Here is an 18,986-nt window from a genome sequence, read left to right as displayed (position 1 = left end):
GCACTGCACCTCTTTTAGTCTCGCCTAAATCTAATAACATCCCTCTCTCCGGACCTTCAAACACCAAGGCAACATAGGGTTTCAAACTATCATGTTTTATTTTAACTTGCTGTAAGTACTAAATGGCTGGAGATTAATACACAGGACAATACAGTGGTGAAAAACTACAATTGTCATGCTAAAGCTGTGATTAACATCCAACATCTGAATTAGACTACATCTAGTGGTTTTGGGAGCGCATTTCATGATCTAGTCCTTTATTTAGCCTTTAAATAAATGGTAAAGTCTGCAGTTTCACATGTAAAACTGGACTAAATGTTGACTGGAGAGTTTAAACATACTGCATGCTATTTGATAAGGCAAACAATCATTTCAATTCACTGTTTTTTTAGGATAATTACTAGTCAAATTTAAATGGGTAAAATTGATATCTGCATTTTTGTAAATTTCTTAAAAATGTTTCTGATGATTTACGGAAGCAGATTTTCTCTTTCTGTTTACAAAAACGTATTTCCACTCTCACACAGTGTGACTGTCAGCATGTTACGAGGAAGCTTTTGAAAGATCCACCTGGAATTGAAAACAAGAACGAACAAAGACGTTTATGGCAAGAAAATCAGGACAGGTTCTAAAAAAAAACAGGCAAACTCCCCTGATGGAAACGAGACACATGGTGCTGTTGCAGTGAAGCAAAAAGACTCATTTGTAGCAAAATAAACTAATTCTGTATCAAATCCCTTTTTCTCTTTTTCCTCCTTAATCCTTTACCATGTTCTCTTACACACCTCCTTCCTCACTTGTCACCTCTATCACTAGGCTCTGCTTTATGAGAGTGTGAATGTACATTAAGTGTTGTTTTTACTTTCACTCTTACTCCCCTGGTAATCTTCAATGCTGAAGTTTAGGTTCTGATCATTGCTTTATTGCTGTTATCGTACCTTCTAATATTTTATACAACTATACAATGAACTTGGATGATATGACTGGCACTTACAATAAATGATTGTATCAATGTGATGTCTGTGTGTGTGTGTGTGTGTGTGTGTGTGTGTGTGTGTGATCTTGGCCATGGTGTGATCCTAATGTAGCCGGGCAGCCAGATGGCGCACACAAAGCCAGAGCAAGAACAGAGAATGTGGTGCATGTGCACAAACAGAGCTACACACATGTTCACTTTAAAAAACAAATGTACACAGACAATGCAGAAATCTCAACAGATGTTCTCGCACAAACGCCTAAAAACGCAAACCTATGTACAGATGTGTGTACAGTGCACACGGAAACACACACATACGCACACACACACACACACACACACACACACACACACACACACACACACACACACACACACATGAGCTTGCACGAACGCACACACAAGCGTATGGCTTCACAGGAAATTAGAGACGTGTGCATGGCAATGGACTGTCTTTTGGCAGACACACAGATGGTCAAGCAAGTGTTTAATGATAAGAGATGAACAGTTGCACGCCCCCTCATACTCTGCGGTACAAAGATGGACATGCTCAGATCTGACAGACAGTCGAGCACAAGCGTGACCACACTGCGAGAGCCGGCCAAAGTGAGAGAGAAAGAGGGGCAGGAATCACACAAAAGGAGAAAGGCCATCATTTTTTTATATTCTCTCTATCATGTCTCACCTGTTTGGCCACCTCAGACAGCAGCAGTGTCTTCCCAGTACAAGGTCCCCCGTACACCACCAGAGGGCTCATTCTGCTCCCCTTGGACGTCAGAAGGTACTCTTGTACGTAATCCAAAGACTCGGTCTTGAACTCGTAGAGTGCTGCGTAGCTTTTACATAGGGAGAGTTGCTGCAGAATCTCATCGTACAGCGGGTCAGTCTCTGTGTCAAAGTTCTGCTGGACCGTGGCTTGGATGATATCCACCATGTCCTCGTAGAACTGTTTACACAGACCTTCTACATAGTGGCTCTCCACTTCTTGGGAGTAGCCTAACTTCATGTCGCAGTGAGTGACTGAAGAATAGACACGGAGGTTGGAGGCAGCAACAACTGTGGGGATGAATTCGTCCCGTACCTTTAGAAGGCGTTCGTAGGCTTCCTGGTTGCGCATGACGCGATCGCTGCCGACCACGATGTCCATGTATCGGGTCATCTCAGGGATTTTGGCAAAGCGGTCAAAGTTGGCGATCTTGCGAATGTAGCAGACACATTTCCTGAGAAAGGCAGGAGTTTGTTTTCCAAGGGCAAAGTCTAATTCATCCTCCAAGGCTGAAATAAGACAAAATAATACAACTTACAAGTCTTCCTCAACATCCCTATATGAAATCACCTTTTGAAAATTTAGATTACAGCATTGTGTTTGGTTAGGTTCTAAAATGGCTTAATGCAGATAAGAACCACCACCAATGGATTACAATGTAAAATATTTAAAGATAAATGTCTATAACAGATGTAGGTTTTACATTTCTTTCAGGAGCAAAGCTGAACAGATTTGAGAAGCCTTTAGCCTGCGATTAGATAGATTTCTCTTGAGCCTTATTTAAGAAGAAATAAAGTAGGCCTAGATAAAATCAAATAAGCCTGCACTACTGAACTGTATAGGCTCCCCAACAAAGAGTTGGCTGACTGGAATTCTGCCAGCATCTCCTGTTTAGTGGTAGCTTACTAATTAGGTGGGAGAGAGAAAAGTGTGAAAGTAAAGTTCCAGGAGACGGCACAACTTCTAGGCTGTACAAATAAGCTACACTTAAAGCCCAGTGTGCTCAATTAAAGTGCATTAAAAACTACAGTTTCCTGACACAAAAATGTGCTTCCTTTTCATGTGAAATTATGAAACTTACAATTACTTAATTTGTTTTGTTTTGTTCTTTATTATCACCATAAAAAGGCTACATGTTGTGCCTGCTCTATAAGAACAGGGCGAGGTGTATAAAACAAGGACTTGTTATTGAATTATTGCCTAAATCTTCTCCCACAATGACTGAGAACCTGAGAAAAGAACAAGAGATGTCTTGAAAGATGAATTCAGTACTGTTCAAACAATTCAGTAATAACTGGGTTATGGCCAAATGGAGTCTTTTACAGACAGGAGCTGATATGGAGCAAAATCAACCTCACGGTGAGAATAAAGAGTGGGAGGAGTTGTTCAAATATTGGAGTTGTACCTTTAGCTTTCGCTTATACCCTTTACACCAGCAGAAGTACAACAATCTGCGAATAACCGTTTAGATGCATTTACTTGATTCTCTGTTTTGATGTTTGATCTTAATAGGAGAGTTCAGATTGGCGCCTTTGGTGGCAAATAATTTGTGTTTTTTAGAACCATGTTCAATAGAAAATAATAAAAATATAAGTTCCTCAATAATTAGCCTGGTAATCACTGAAAATGTTGCATAATAATAATAATAATAATAATAATAATAATAATAATAAAAACCGAGAATAAAAAGGGGGAAAGTAGTCTTGAAATGTCACTTAGGAAATCTCTTTAGAAAAGAAAATCTAGAGAAAAAATCTTTTCTGTTTTTACCTGTCATTGCAAAACACGGTTTGGATGAATTACTGAGATGTGAACATACAATGTGATCGGTCAATCACTGTCATCTGCTGAGCTGAGTCTGACAGATCCTGATTGCGTCTCATGTCTTGTTACCAAGTGACAAGATGTCAGTCTACACAACAACCTTCTTCATTAAATATATGGCCTTCACGATGTGATTTCTTTTCCTGAAGGTGAATGATTTGTATTTTTTTAAATCAGTATTTTTTTCTCATACATTATGTATATATGTATAAATATTATTTTAACCAGATATACACTGTAACACAATATTACAACTATCAGACATACTGTTTGATAAAAGGTACGATTTGTTAGATTTTGTAGGAGAAATAAGCTGCCTGTATATCACCTTTACTTATTTGATCTACTGTCGAAACTAGTAAGTATTATTTTCATTACTATATACCTATATCTAATCTCCCCTTTCTCTCTAATGTCAATGTCCATTTCAAATGTATTTATATAGCACATTTAAACAACTGTGGTTGACCAAAGTGCTAAAAAAGACAGAATATCAAATACAAAAATGATCATGTAAAAATACATAGTTACAAATAACATTAAAAGACATTTGAGACGCCCACCTCAGCTAGGACCAAAGGCCAGAGTAAAAAGGTGTGTCTTTAGCAAGGACTTAAAAGTATATATAGTCTGCGCCTCTCGAATATACAATGGAAGGCTATTCCAGAGGATGGGAGCACCCACCGCAAAAGATTGATTGCCTCTACTTTTTAGCCTAGCTTACCAACCACTTGCTTTTGGATAAAAGCAAGTGGTTGGTTGACCTCAGTGTTCTGACTAGTGTATAGCGATGTAAAATTTCAGGCAGATACAAAGGGGCCAAACCATTTAAAGCCTTGAAGACAAGCAATAAGATCTTGAAATTCTGAAATGTACAGGAAGCCAATGAAGAGAGGCCAAGACAGGTGTTATATGTTCCCGTTTTCTTGTACTAGTTAAAAGGCGAGCGGCTGCATTACTGCGTACTAACTGGAGCCAATTTAGTAATGACTGATCGATGTAAGATCCTTGAGAAGGTGGTCGCTAATCAGTTATGTGACTTTCTACATAACAATGGTTTATTTGAGGATTTTCAGTCAGGATTTAGAGTGCATCATTGCACAGAGATGGCATTGGTGAAGATTACAAATTAGCTTCTAATTGCTTCAGACAGGGGAGTTGTCTCTGTACTTGTCTTATTAGATCTTAATGCTTTATTCAACACTATTGACCATAGCATCCTATTACAGAGACTGGAACATGTAATTGGCATTAAATGAACCGCACTAAGCTGGTTTAAGGCTACTTGTCGATTGCCGAGGTTGTCGCTTTTCATAGAATTACATTATTTGCATTCAGAGCTTTACGTTTGTGTCAATAAATTAAAGGTCAAATCATTATTTTTCACGTAAAAATGAATCAGTATTTTCAAAAACCAAACAGAAACCCTGAGAAATAGAAGTCAGGTTCCCATCGGACAGTAAGACTAGTTCCAACTTAAAAAGAAGTTATCAGCGCCAGGGTTGGGTCAGTGGGTAGAGCAGGCGCACATGTACTGAAAGGTTTAAGCCTCGACGCAGAGGTCTAGGTTTCGAATCCGACCTGTGACAATTTCTTGCATGTCTTCCCCCTTTCTCACTTAGCTGTAAAAAAAAAGTCGTGACATGAAAAAGAAAGAAACAGTCAGCATGAAACGAACCAGAGCAAAGGAATTTCTTGGCCTGAGCGCTCTTCATGGTCCCCTTCTCCTGAAGCTGCAGCACCGCTGTTCGAAAGATCCTCTTGATCTCCTCCGACACATTCCTCCAGGCCTTGTCATTCTTGGTCTTGGCTGCGCTGCTTGACTCCATCTATGCAGGACAGGGGGAAGGGAGAGGACAGTCGACTTTACTCTTTAGACAGAGACTCTCATCACGTACTGAGGGAATGTGGTTATTCACGTTTTCTTATGTACTGTGCAGAAACGTACCACAACAAAAGGAATATTGTGAACGAGTGCTTTATGTGGGCTGGGTTGCTGTATTTTTTTCAAATTATTTTCAAATTACCTGTTAAACTAGATTTTTGAGTGATTCTGCTATCTAGTAGAGGATTTGAGAGATTCTCCAAGTATGACACTTTCATATCTGAATGTTTTTAGCATCCTAAAGTGTGTTAAAGGGCTTCACTGGCCAACAATGTAAAGTTTATATGACTTAAGTGAAACTCAAGGCAACATTATCATGCAATTCTTTAACAAAACTCATTCAGATATTTTTTTTAAGAAGGTGGAACTCAGAAGCTTAACTGTTTTATATAAAATTAATTTCTGTTAAATTAATTTTATGGGCTCATTTGCATGTATACTAAAACCTTTTATTGGCAAACAGTAAAGCACAGGACTTTGAAAAGGCTCAAGAGCTGAACTACTTTGTCACAAGCTCAAAACCAACCTGCTTTTCTTTTCTGTACGTGCATATAAAATATGTACCTCAAGGATAATTTAATCCATAAACCACAGATCTCAAGGACAATAATCCATTATCAGCACTGTTAAAATCTCTATTTAGTAACAACCCTGTGGGTAAAATAACATATCAGAAAGACTAACAACCACTAACAAATCCCTTTTCTGCCCCTGTAGTGGTAGCATGATAGCTGGACTCACAGAGTTCTGGCAGTTCTTAAGCATTTGGGCTTTGGGTTTGAGGTAGTATGCGGGTGGCACAGAGTTTTCATCCCTGCAGTACCACTCTTCCAAGATGTGTGTGTCCAGTCCCGCCTCCACAGCTGCATCCAAGATCATTTCAAACTCAGCTGATTCCACCTCCCCTGGCACTCGGATGCTGCCGTACTTTTCTCCCACCAGACCCTGAAGAGGGGGAAGGAAGGAAAGAAAGATAAAGGGCAGGGAAGGTGAAAAAGAGAGAGACGGGAAATGTGTATAATCATGATCCTTCAAACTGTTATGGGGCTCTATTTTTTGGATCAGTGGCGCAGGGTGAATACTAGAGTCAATGATGCATGCAGCGCGACTTATTTAAGGCAATTTTAGAGCCACAGGCGGAACTGTGCTGCAGTTGGGACATCTACCAGCCAATTTGTGACATCAGGGGTGTAGCTGGCCTGCCACCACGATACCCACTCTGTAAGCACTATGGTGCATACTGACAGCTCTATCTTAAATGGAAATTGATTTATACCGAAGCCACATTAAACAGTTTAAATAAGAAAATGTTGCACCTCTCTTCCCATGTAGAAACAGTCATGTTTGCAAAAAGGTTTAAGTTGTTACTGTTTGAATTCTGCAACACATAAGAAAAAAGTTGAGCTGACTTTGTGCCCCGTTACTCTTTAGAGTGGCGAATGCTCAGAAGCACTGAGGTGGACAACCACTCAAGCACAGATGTTCATCCATCTGTCTCATGCCATTGTCGCTCTCATCTCACACACACACACACACACACACACACACACACACACACACACACACACACACACACACACACACACACACACACACACACACACACATTCACTAATAACTACATGTACGTACTGATACCATAATGATACTATTCAAACACAATTATGATTTAAATGAGGAAATAATAAGTAAACAAGACCAAACATTTGATGCTTTCAGCACTTGAGGTACAGTCAGTACCTCAAAAGCACTGAGGTGCAATATCAGTCCCTGCTCATAATTCATTGTTTTCAGTAAGAACATTCTGATTTGTTCTGTTTAAATGTTATGTAAAATACACATCCTTTGCCAAATTTCGTAACGCTCATTAATCAGTAGTATTAAGGAAATGAACAGATTTGCTTTATATATATATATATAGAACATATGGCACTGTTTTAAATAAAATTGATAGAAATATTATAGATTTGTGAGAATTTATGACTGTGAAATTTCACATAATTGTGCTTCTGTGCTGTAAGTTACTGTTATTGTCGTCACGACCACTGACATTATCATTATCATCATCATCATCATCAGTCTTATACACCAAAGCTAATACCGACAATCACTTTCCACCATCTTTTTAGTAAGAAACAAGAACACTCAACACAGTAGCTGCATAATTAGTCATCATCAAATTAATGAGTGGCCTTTTCATTATCTCCCACTCCACATGGCATATCTACTGTAAGCTCTAATGAGTCTCCATTCTTCCCCCTCGGCATCTACGCACATGCTTTTGAAAGACAGCCGGCTCAATACCATTGGAAATGATCGGGGCCATTTCCTTGCTCCATCCCTGATGTGCTCTATCAGTCACATTCGAGGACAATGGGAGCAACAAAAATAATCACTGGAAACCCCTTCGCTCCATGACCAGCTGATCTTTACTCCATGTGTCATAATTCACATGCAGCTGATGCCTCGGGGCGAAGACGCAGAGCGAGTGAGGAGCAAGCCAAATGACTGTGAGCTCCGATGAGCAGGAAAACTACGTCGGTGCGCTCACGGCAATGACGCTTCAAAGCCATTCCATGTTGGACTCCTCGTTCCCTTGGCATTCGCAGTGGGAACAGATGCAGAGAACAAGCAGAATCAGATAATGGCATGTGGCATGGTCTGCAGGACGGCCTACTCTCAAAACCCACAAATGCCTGTGGTGGATTCATTTACATTTGTACAGTTTTGTGGCCACGTTGCAAATATGATAGCAAAGCTTCATTTTGCAGCTTCTTTTGGATTTAGGAGATAGTTTCCCTGTACAGTATCAGCTGTTTTGGAAGAAAAAGGGGTGTCATTTTCAAGGTTGGGTATTGCGATTTGGATCCAATCCCAGCATTCGCATTATATAAACATTTAGCTGACCCACTTATCCAGTGAAACAATACATTAATTGTATGTATCCTGCCCCAGAAAAGATAAAAAATCCCCTGAATATTATAGTATTAGCAATAAAACAAGAGGGTTAAATAAAAAATGAAGCTAGATGCTAATAAATGAACCCTCCTGTGACTGGAATATTCAAATACATCCAGTAAAACAAGAAGCCATAATAAAATAGTGCTTATTTAAGTACAGAATACGAGCCAAGCATCTGTAAGACAGGAAGAAAGAAAAGGAATTCCCTCTTGTGTGTAACTGTGCTCTCTTCCTGTCAAAATAAGGAGTTTAATAGATAATTAGGGCAGGCTGCTCACTATCTTCAGTGATTGGCAGGAAAGGTCATGAGCTACATTCAAGACCAAAGTGTTTCAAGTGACAGGTGCACGATTTAGGTCAGAAAAAAAACAACTACTTAGCTGCATACATTTGCTGTCCAAAATGCTAAAAGATCATTTTTAGTTTTGCTTTTCTCACCAGAACCAACACACAACCTATGATCCAAATCATTTGTTTGTTGTTATTTTTGAAATGGAAACTGTTATAATGAGTTATAGTTTTGTATTCAATTTAAACCTTGCTCCCCTTAGTTACACGCCTGTCAAGCGTTTCAGTCTGGCACAGAAGCAGTTTATAACATCGACATATTAACCACTCGAAATTCTGAGTAATCTTTTAAACAATGCCTCCTTGATTTCAGACAGATGTACACAAACGCAGCCCTCTCATTTTTTGCAGGCTGAAATGACAACCAGATTTTATCAACTGTAACTAGCTAACTTGCTAATTAAGCCAACAGTCCCTCCATGAGTTGGTTGAAAATGCCATCTCGAACTAACCCATTCATTTGACTCTTTTTACAACAAAAACCCTGTGTTATGTTAAGTATCTCTCTTATTTCATTCCAACATACTATAATCCTCTTTGTCTGCTTAGCTTAAATACTTGAACAAGTAAGAGGTTAAATCTATGCTTTATTGTTTGGATTTTGAAACAGAATATTTCACTTTAAGTGTTACAGGAGAGGAGGACTGGGTTAGGATGATGAGGGCTAACCAATGTGTTTGGCAAGAAATAACGCTTTCTCGGGTAACATTGGCTGGTGTTACGTGAAGGTAAACTTCCCCAAATCAAATAAAGAGCACATTAACGCTAGCCTACACACCCAACAAATGAATGCAGTGTGAAACGCTCCTATTGGCCTTTGAAATAACACTGGGTTAAGTTACTACTTTTGGTAGTGAGCTAGCCGGACATGCTAACGTGCCTACTTATGGTTGCTGTTTCAGGGAGAGGTCAAGTCAATTATTTGTTTATCTATTTTCCACATGGATAATCTATTGGGCATTGAACACTTAAATCCTACCACTTTTTTTGTAATATTAAATCTACCTATATTATAAAATAATATAGGAAACATACTGTTTAGAGACACCTTAGATCTTCTAAGGTCACCTCATCTGCCCTCTTTAGATGGTCTTCTATGACTCACTGTGCTGCAGTGATGTGTCCTTAAAGGATGGAGGCACTGGGCTAGACTGCAGTAATGCTAAGAGAAATAGTGTGTGTGTGTGTGTGTGTGTGTGTGTGTGTGTGAGAGAGAGAGAGAGAGAGTGAGAGTGAGAGTGAGAGTGAGAGTGAGAGAGAGAGAGAGACAGTCCCTCTCCAAGTTGCTTGGCTGTGTGTGTGTGTGTGTGTGTGTGTGCGTGCGTGTGCATGGAGATAGAGATTAGGATAAAAGTGGATTATAGCATGGCAGCTGACAAGCCAAAACTTCACTCCTCCATGTCTCGCTTTGGAGAGGGGTTGCAGTAGTTTTTATTACACTTTAGCAGCCGCAGGTGCAAGAAACACAGGAGGCTAAAGTGACAATAGCAAAGCAGAAAGTGGCCAAATGCGAATCCATTTTTACCTGCACTCCTTCCCCATTCCTCCCTGCTCTGGTTTTTCATCCCTGGTACGGGGTTTTATACTCTGGCTAAGTGCACTTTATCTGATGAGCCAGTTGGGAGAAGCGACTAAGATATTGTACACAGCTACAGTATGAATCAACAAATCAATCACGCGGCCAATCAATGAAACACACAGTCAACTGTTCTGATATTTGCTGTGTAAGCTTTGGCACTGCAGAGGGAGAAATGTCTCTAAAAAGAAACCAATGATCTGATCAAAGAAATACTTCATTTCCAGTGACATGTACACTCACTCACAGAGCTGGGAGGCATATCCTTACTACATACTGATATTATACAATGGGCTCTAATTGTCATAGTATACTTTTTTTTTGCAGTATGCAAGAAATGTAACCAACAGTTTTTTATTAACATGAAATGATGTGATATGTTACTCATATTTACTCAATCCTACATACACTGTCTTGTTACTGAAAATACTCACAAGATCAGCAAATATGTATTAATCCACTGCTGAAACTAGTCCCTATCTATTCCTGTTTGACTAATGTTTTTTTTTAAACTACAGTGCCCAGCAGTTTTAGGAAATAATGGACCTTTTATATAAATGAAACGCCATGCTCTCAAAGATTTACACCTTCAGAAGGAACAAATGGGATTGGGGATGAAAGAGCTGTGAGGAAGTCAGACAAGTTGGTTTCGGCCTTTTCATGGGATTTATTAACAAAGAATAATGTCCTTTAAATATAAAAAAGATGAAGAAATAAGAATTATTATTATTATTTTCCTATCTTCCATGATCTTCCATGAGCTGTCACACCACCATTCCCAATTTATTTTGCAGCTATGAGTAGCTCCTCTATTTTCATTGTGCATTTTATTGTGTCTACAGCACCCTGGTTAAAAGTTAAAATTAGTATGTTGTATGGATTTGCAACAAAGCTCCAGATTTGCCAAAATACAACCCTTGAATTAGAGCAATCTTTGCACAAGGATAAAAACAGACACAATTTCCAACATCAAAAAAGTCACTCTTTTGTTCAATGCTTTCAGGATCCTTCTTTGCTGGATTTGAGGCACTGACTATTTGCTATGTATATCGACTTCCACTGAAGATGAGCGGTAAACCACGTTAGCAGTTACACCATGTTAAGTGAATGGAGGAGAAGAAGAGAGAAAATAAGAGCTACAGTATCATCAACTATCTTCTTACATACAGTAAATCTGCTACATGGCCAGGCAAGTCGGAAAAAAAAGTAGAAGAACTGGATGCTGACGATATGCGTCCTTGAGGCATTTATCAAGTTTTAGTGTTTTTCTACATGAGGGAATTTGAGACTGCTGGTGAGCGGAAGGGTGGAAAGGAAAGAAGAAGAAAAAAAAGTCATGGCTCATTGTCATGCTTAATCTCCAGGTCAATGACACCATCACCATGCCAACCCCTGCGATCGCCATGGAAACCAGCTTTATCGCATCGACAGGTTAGAGAAAAGCCTCCCTTACCAGGTGTGCTGTATGTTTATATCTGTGTGTGTGTGTGTGTGTATGTGTGTGTTTAACAACCCTGCACTGCCACCTGTGCCCTTTGAAAAAACATTTGCTGCAATTGATTCCTACTCATAAAGAAAGACTGACATATCCAATAAAACGCTGGTTATATAACAGCTGACTTTGTCTTATGAACTAAGACAACTCGACATCTTGATGGTCACACATGCCTATTGAATGAAAAAAACGTTACGTTTGTAGTTTCACTCAAGGTCCATTTTCCATGTCATGTAATGAGATAAACAACACATTTTTTTAAACTGAAATAGTGAGATTTAAATCCCACATTCCCAGTGATCAGGTTGAGATGAGGAGTACGATTAAGTCTGCCTTTACATAGAAGTTACAATACCTGAAGGAGCTATGGAGGTTAGACTAAGTACCAATGCTATTATTTTGATTCTAGAGTAGAGCACAGCACTGAATAATAATAATAATAATAATACATTTTATTTATATAGCGCATTACATGGTACTCAAAGACACTTTACAGTAAAACCAGCACATATATCACATTAAAAACAGATAAGCAATAAAACCAACACATAAAACAAGCATATTAAAAGCAATTAAAAACAATAAAACCAGTAACTATCAGGTGAGAAATGTAAGACTATTGTATGTGGAAAGCTAATCTGAAGAGGTGTGTTTTGATTAGTGTCTTGAATGTGTCCAGGGGTCTCATTTATAAAACTGTGCGTAGGATCCTTACTATAAGTGCCAAGTGTAAAAGCCCAAAATGGCGTACGCCAAAAAAAACGTCAGATTTATAAAACTGTGTGTACATGTATTAATAATACGTCCAAAGGGATTACGGCACTCTGGGACAACTTCGATATACCAGACGTATATAATAAGATTTAACAGAACTATATATTATATCCAAACAAGCCTTAGTGATGAAGTTGAAGATTATATATAATATTTATTAAAAAAAAAAACACTTAGCTGTCTGACATTTCCCTCTGGAAACAGCCGGTCTCCCCCAGAGTGGCGAGGACCTGTATTTGGACCGGGATGGCACGGTTCCGGCGCGTTGCCCCACTGGACCCAATTCAATACATAGATCCAAGAGCTCAGCTTTAGGGAATCTAAATCAGCATATTAGCCAGTCATCGTCTCTTTTTCTCCTGATTCTTCCATTGGCGGAGTCCTCCTGCAGGGCCAGTAGTGCCATCATGCAGCATTACGCACGGGTTCACCACAGTATTTGTTTACAACAATTTGTGATTGTTAACACCTTGCCAACACAGCATCAAGTAGTGGTATCCCCAACCACTTGAAGACCAAAGAAAGTCTAATAGGCAAACACACTTTTCTTCATGCAGGTTTGGTCACGAACGGTATTAAAGTTCGGACCGATAACGAGGACATTAAGTGTAACAATTGCACAAGAGCTTAACGTCTGTATTTCCAGACTTTGACATTTGATGATATATGCACAGTATTAAAGACAGCTATTTAGTTATGTACACTGTGTTCTGCAGTTATCTAATGCTAGGGTATTTTAACACATTTGTATTAAAGATTTGAGTTGGATTTTACAAAGTGTTTATGGAACAAGTATCGCTAAGTACAACACTGCTGGATTTAATCTTCATGGTAACGTGGATGATATGGAGTGAAAAAATGAATACTTGAAAATATTACGAGTAATCGTTTTTCCCATTTACTTTCTGCAGTCTGACTTCAGTTCACCACCTCACCATCTGCGTCGCCAATTCCTATTTTGTCTCCAAAATGTGCGTACGCATGGGTCAGAGTTTGCGTGGAGGACCGCACATTCTCCCGTCTAGTTTGTTTTTTATAAATCACAACCTTTGCGTGGGAAGTGGCGTACGCACATTTTCAGCCCCGTTTTGTGCGTACGCCACGTTTATAAATGAGACCCCAGGTCAGTACAGTCACAGATGTGTATGGGTAGGGAGTTCCAGAGAGAGGGGGCTGCAATGGTGAAAGCTCTGTTACCCCAGGTACGGTGCTTGGTCCTGAATGGAGGTTTGCGTCAGAGGAGCGGAGGTTACGGGGGGGGGGGATTGTGGCGGTGGAGCAGGTCTGTGAGGTAGGAAGGAGCCAAAATGATTTGTAGAGGTGAATGGGGAGAGATGTGTGTGCCAATCGGAGTAAGAGGTTTCTAGTTGTTGCACAGATCCTCTGTGGCAGCAAGACTACAGCCCCAGTCAACCAAACACACTGCTTTGCTATTGGTTGAGGCTGTGATTTCGCCCGGTCAAAGTTTACCAAAATTGAACTTCACGCCCGCCCCTCCCCTCCCCTCCCGTCCCCTCCCCTCCACTCCCCCCATTCTCCCATTTTCTCCTATCCACTCCTCTCTTTATCTGTCTCTTTTTCTGCAAGAGAAACACATCCCACCTCCTGTTTTCTTTTGCATCCATAATCAATGCAGATTTAGTTTTGCTTTTGAGAGATTTTCCTTTTCATCCTTTTTCTGTTCATCCCTATTTTCCCCTCTGATCCATGCACTGGGCTTTGTGACAGTTGTTGTGGGCTGCAGACCCCCAGATCAGCTTCTCTTTGAAGTCTCCTCTTACAGCCATGTGGCTGTGTGTATATGTGTGTGTGTGTGTGTGTGTGTGTGTGTGTGTGTGTGTGTGTGTGTGTGTGTGTGTGTAAGCTGGGGGTGACACCCCCAGGAGGTGGACACCTAAGCGAGTGAAGGTAATAATTATGGTGGGTGTGTAGAAACTTTGAGCGGCTGCATGTCAACAACTGAGATTGAAACAGACAGAACGAGACAGAAACAGACAGAAAGAACAAGAATGAAAATAGGATAAATTAAAAGAAGAGACTGGGATTTGCCTGAACAATGCACAGTGACACACAAACGTACATGCACGGTTCGAAACCTACTGTATGTTGTTGCAGAAGCAACAAGACCCTAAATTCGGCTGACGTTTTCCCTGTCCTCACATATATCTAGGTCTACCACTCTGTAAAAATAAACAACGGCACTCCAGAGATGGCCCAGACAACCCAGAACTGTCATAAACAGGGATCCAAGTGTCTGATCAAAGGACCTGTCGCTGCCGCCCGGAGCTCCCAGTGCTGGAAACATGGCTGGCCGGCCTGTGTGGCAGTGACAGGGAGCCGGGCTGCAGGGACTGCAGCAGCTGGCTCTGATAAGTCTGAATGGGATTTCATTCTGTAGATCTATTGTGGGCTTCTCGGCATAAAACCCATAATTCACCACGAGACAGACAAGTAGAATATGCCATTAAAGATTTAACTGGCCAGATGGGACATGCACTATAGATGCATGCATGTGTGTGTGTGTGTGTGTGTGTGTGTGTGTGTGTGTGTGTGTATGTGTGTGTGTGTGTACAGTGTGTGTGTAGAGGGGTGTAAAGAGTCTGTATCAACCAGAGTCAGAGTCCACCCCAACTGATTCTCAATCTCATGACAGAGAAAATGCCGCGGGTCAAGATACTCTGTTTGTATGTGCCTGCGTGGGTGTGTTTGAAAGCAGGAGAGAGGAAGAAAGGTGAATCAGAGAGAGAAATAACAAAAAGCTGTGTGTGCGCACCAGAGTGTATGTGTGCCTACCTACCCTCGGTGTGTTGTGTGGTATTGCTTGAGATCAGTCGGGGTTAAGATGGTGAAATTGCAGCAGGGACAGAGGGCGGCAGGTCTGATGGGAATGAATGAAATCAGCGCGGCATGTACAACCCCACAGCAAACACCAAGCCAGCAGCACAAAAGCGGCGAGTGCGTCAGGTCTTTTTCACTCAGATCTGGTCATTTCACTGCAGTTTAGTCTGATTGAGCTTACATTGTACAGCCCAATATCGCACACAATGTCTCAATGGGCTTTAGAGGCCATGACATCAAATTCCACTTCAACACATAAGGACAAAAAAGAACTCAAGAAAAATCCTAAGCTTCTAGACGGCCAACATTATTAGCAAGGTCAATACCAATGTTTGTAAGAAAAACTCCTAAACTGTTGCAATATTACAGGACCACTGGGAAAGAAAAAGTGGGGACATAAAGTAGATTAGATGGAAAGAAGATGGTGCAAGACATTTTCTTCTTAACAATATATAACACCAATATTTAGCAATACATAAATATACTTCAATTTTAATAAAGCAGAGGCCTTTCAGCACTCTGGTGGAGTGTTATGGCCTGCAAACTGTTGTAGTTCAGGCTAGAGCTTAGATCTGGCCCAAAAAATCAAGCCCGACCCAACCTGAGCCCATGCACGTTGCGTCCGTGCCCAGCCCGGCCCGACACATTAACTGGAATTATGAGCCCGAGCCTGATTTAAACCAGACAATTTTTTAATACGTGGGCCGTTATAACTGACGTTCTCAACTACAATTCCGAGTTGTTTGAACTACAGAAATCTGTTTAGAATTATCTTAATAAATACAGGTAATGCAACAAGGACGAAGTATGTCAACTGCGCTGTTTGTTTATTCAGAATGGAATGGATCGCAAATGGATCCGAATGAGAAACGTAAAATAAAACTCGACCCTAGCTGCTCCCTCAGCCGAATAGTGTGGAACAGATCAAGGCAGCAACATAATCAAAGCCCTGGAACCATATAGGAGATTTTCTTGTCTCGATCACCTAATTAATCGACACTTTGATAATGTGGCTTTAAGGCAGCATTTTAAGAAAACAACTGTGTGTTTGTGCCACACTACCCATGCTGCTACTAGTATTCCCTGACTCTGTTGGTTGGCTGTTGTTACCTCTGATCTGGGCAAGAGATGCCATTTTATTCAAGCCAAATGTGGGATTTTCCTGTCTTTCCTGTCACTGCTGATGTTGTACTTCCCCAAGGTAAGTTCCAACATTTCCTGCGTGTGCTAACATATGTGACTTGGTGTTTTGGCTCTGTTCAGGTGTGTGTTTTGTGTGCTTGGTGATATCGGTAGTTTTATTACAACATAGTTTTATTACTTTTCTGCAGATCAGCCTGTGGGCGATGCAACTTTCTGCAACACCGCTACCATCTACGTTTGTGTAGTATTTTCATTAGTGTTTGTTGTGAATTAATGTCTTGCAGTGATTTTGTTATTTGGCATGTGCGTTATGAAGTTTCTTGCTGTTGATTAATACAGTGGAAAACTAGTTTTCAAAAAACAAGCTTAACTCAAGGTCCGTTTACTAGATTTTTCTGGGGTGTTCAACCTCATCTCATGCTCTCTATGGGCAGATGGAGTTCGCTTCGTTGTCAAGGAGATGACACAGTTCTAAATTTCCACTAATACACATAAAAGTGGTCAGTGTGGTTAACTGAGATGTGAGTTTATTGTTGTCACTCCCCAAACTCTACTGTAATGACGTTGCTGTATGCTTGTGAGGAGTGATGAATTGGGAGCCTTGATGCTGAATATCTACTATGCACGCACTTTGTTTCATGTTAATAAAACAAACACATTTTTAAACTAAGAAACGGTGCAGCAGCCACACAAATCAACTCTTTGAACCTGTGGAGGAGTTGTGCGGGGAGGTACTGTCATTTCTCTACTTTCTGAAGCAATTATACTTGTTGGAAGAATGTTCCTGGAGCAAGTGATACTGGCCAGATATAAGGAGCATCATTCCACTGTAAATAACCTAGAACTAATCATTAAGATGCACATGTTTGTCAATGAAAAGTGTGTTTGCGTGCTTGTTTGTGCGATTGAGAAAGGAATTAACAACTTGTGAATGAGAGAGGAAGGAGGAAGCAGTGCATGCAGGGTGGGAGAAGAAGAAAACACAACACTCAGTCTGGGCAATGAGATTATGCTCCCTGGAGACAAGGCTCCTGCCCTACCCATAATGCAGTGCATTACATCTCCCTGTGATCTCTCACCTCAATTTCAACCTCTAGAAACGGATCTGTTGCATTTGAATAATTCACCATAAATTACTCTTTCCGTCGTCTTCCCCACTTCACTGGTGTCTTCGTCCTTTTACAGCCTCGTGCCAGACTTTTTTCTTTTTTGTGTGGCCTAAAATTATCTTTAAAAATATAATTGAAATGTCAGCCATAATTACGCGTCATGCCATTCTCTCTCTCTCTCTCTCTCTCTCTCTCTCTCTCTTTGCAGAGGTATACGAATTACTCATTCATACAAGTGTAATTTTAGCTTTGCATGGATTTTCAGTATTTCCAGTATGCTTGCCCAAGATAAGATACTTTCACGTGTTTCCACTCCAGCGAAGATGACTTAGCATCTACTGTCACGTTTGTGAAAGTTGTTTCATTTTTGTTATTGTTTTTTAACAGTGAAAATAGCACCGACCCATCAGGTAACATGAATGAACATATATTATTTCCTGAAGTGAGGAAGTTAGAGGCCTTTTCAGCAGAAACCCAAACAACTATTATCAAAAAACTGCACTTGTTAAAAAAGAGATAAAAAGGATTCCACATCATCCACTGTCAACATTATGGACACAGATGAAAGGACTTCAAAAGCTGCTGTCATTTCAGTTTCATTTTTCAACAACGTGAAAAATTAGATTTCCCTCTTATTAGGTTTCACACAGCTATTACGTCTTCAACAGCTAACAGCCTGGGAACAATCCAGCTTTAATACCACATCAGAGCCATGGAATGAGATAGGGAGGGGAAAAACTGGTGGGAAAAAATGGAAGTAGACACAGATTTTCTGGACACAGCGATTTGAACTTCGATAACACCCAAGCAGACTTATAAAATCCATTACATTTCAAACTGTAACCTGTGTGGTGTGTAATACTTACAACAAAACATGGTCCCGCTGAGGTCTTTAGACATTCCTCCAGGAGCTTCATCCTGAGTCGCTGCAGCTCTGGACTGTCCCACTCCTCTGGGTCCGTACCCCAGTACAGGTCCACCACCTGAAAACACACAAACATGGGCCAAGAGTTACTGTATGTTCTAATAAGAGCAAAAAGACAAATTAAATGTATTTAGCGTGGCACATTTTTTGCAGAATCTTTCTTCTACCTCTAAATAGATAAGGCGTTCTTGCTTTCTTTTTCTATTATAAACAAGAATAAATAGCCCAACCTCCTTCCTCAACTTGCAAAAGAGCAAGTAAATGATATATTTTTCTTTTAGAAAACAAGGTTATACACTGTTTTACTAAGATATGTTGCTGTTGCAGGCGAGCACTTTAAGATAGAGCTCTTGCAAAACAGCCTGT

At 40.3% G+C, this 18,986-nt stretch overlaps 1 protein-coding gene across 1 annotated transcript in view; it reads right to left on the bottom strand.

Annotated features, from left to right (window-relative positions):
• Positions 1-18,986, bottom strand: part of nwd2 (NACHT and WD repeat domain containing 2) — a 52,547-nt gene that overhangs the window by 8,187 nt on the left and 25,374 nt on the right. The window contains exons 4-7 of the mRNA XM_078276534.1: positions 18,562-18,678; positions 6,193-6,396; positions 5,245-5,395; positions 1,662-2,251 (exon numbers count right to left, since the gene is read on the bottom strand). Of these exons, the coding sequence (XP_078132660.1) occupies positions 1,662-2,251; positions 5,245-5,395; positions 6,193-6,396; positions 18,562-18,678 (1,062 nt within the window). The remainder of the gene's footprint in view (positions 1-1,661; positions 2,252-5,244; positions 5,396-6,192; positions 6,397-18,561; positions 18,679-18,986) is intronic.

Source organism: Sander vitreus, chromosome 19 (genome assembly GCF_031162955.1).
Source record: "Sander vitreus isolate 19-12246 chromosome 19, sanVit1, whole genome shotgun sequence".
NCBI classification, from domain to species: Eukaryota; Metazoa; Chordata; class Actinopteri; order Perciformes; family Percidae; genus Sander; species Sander vitreus.
The sequence above is the reverse complement of the archived record's forward strand: the minus strand, read 5'-3'. Positions and strand labels throughout refer to the sequence as shown.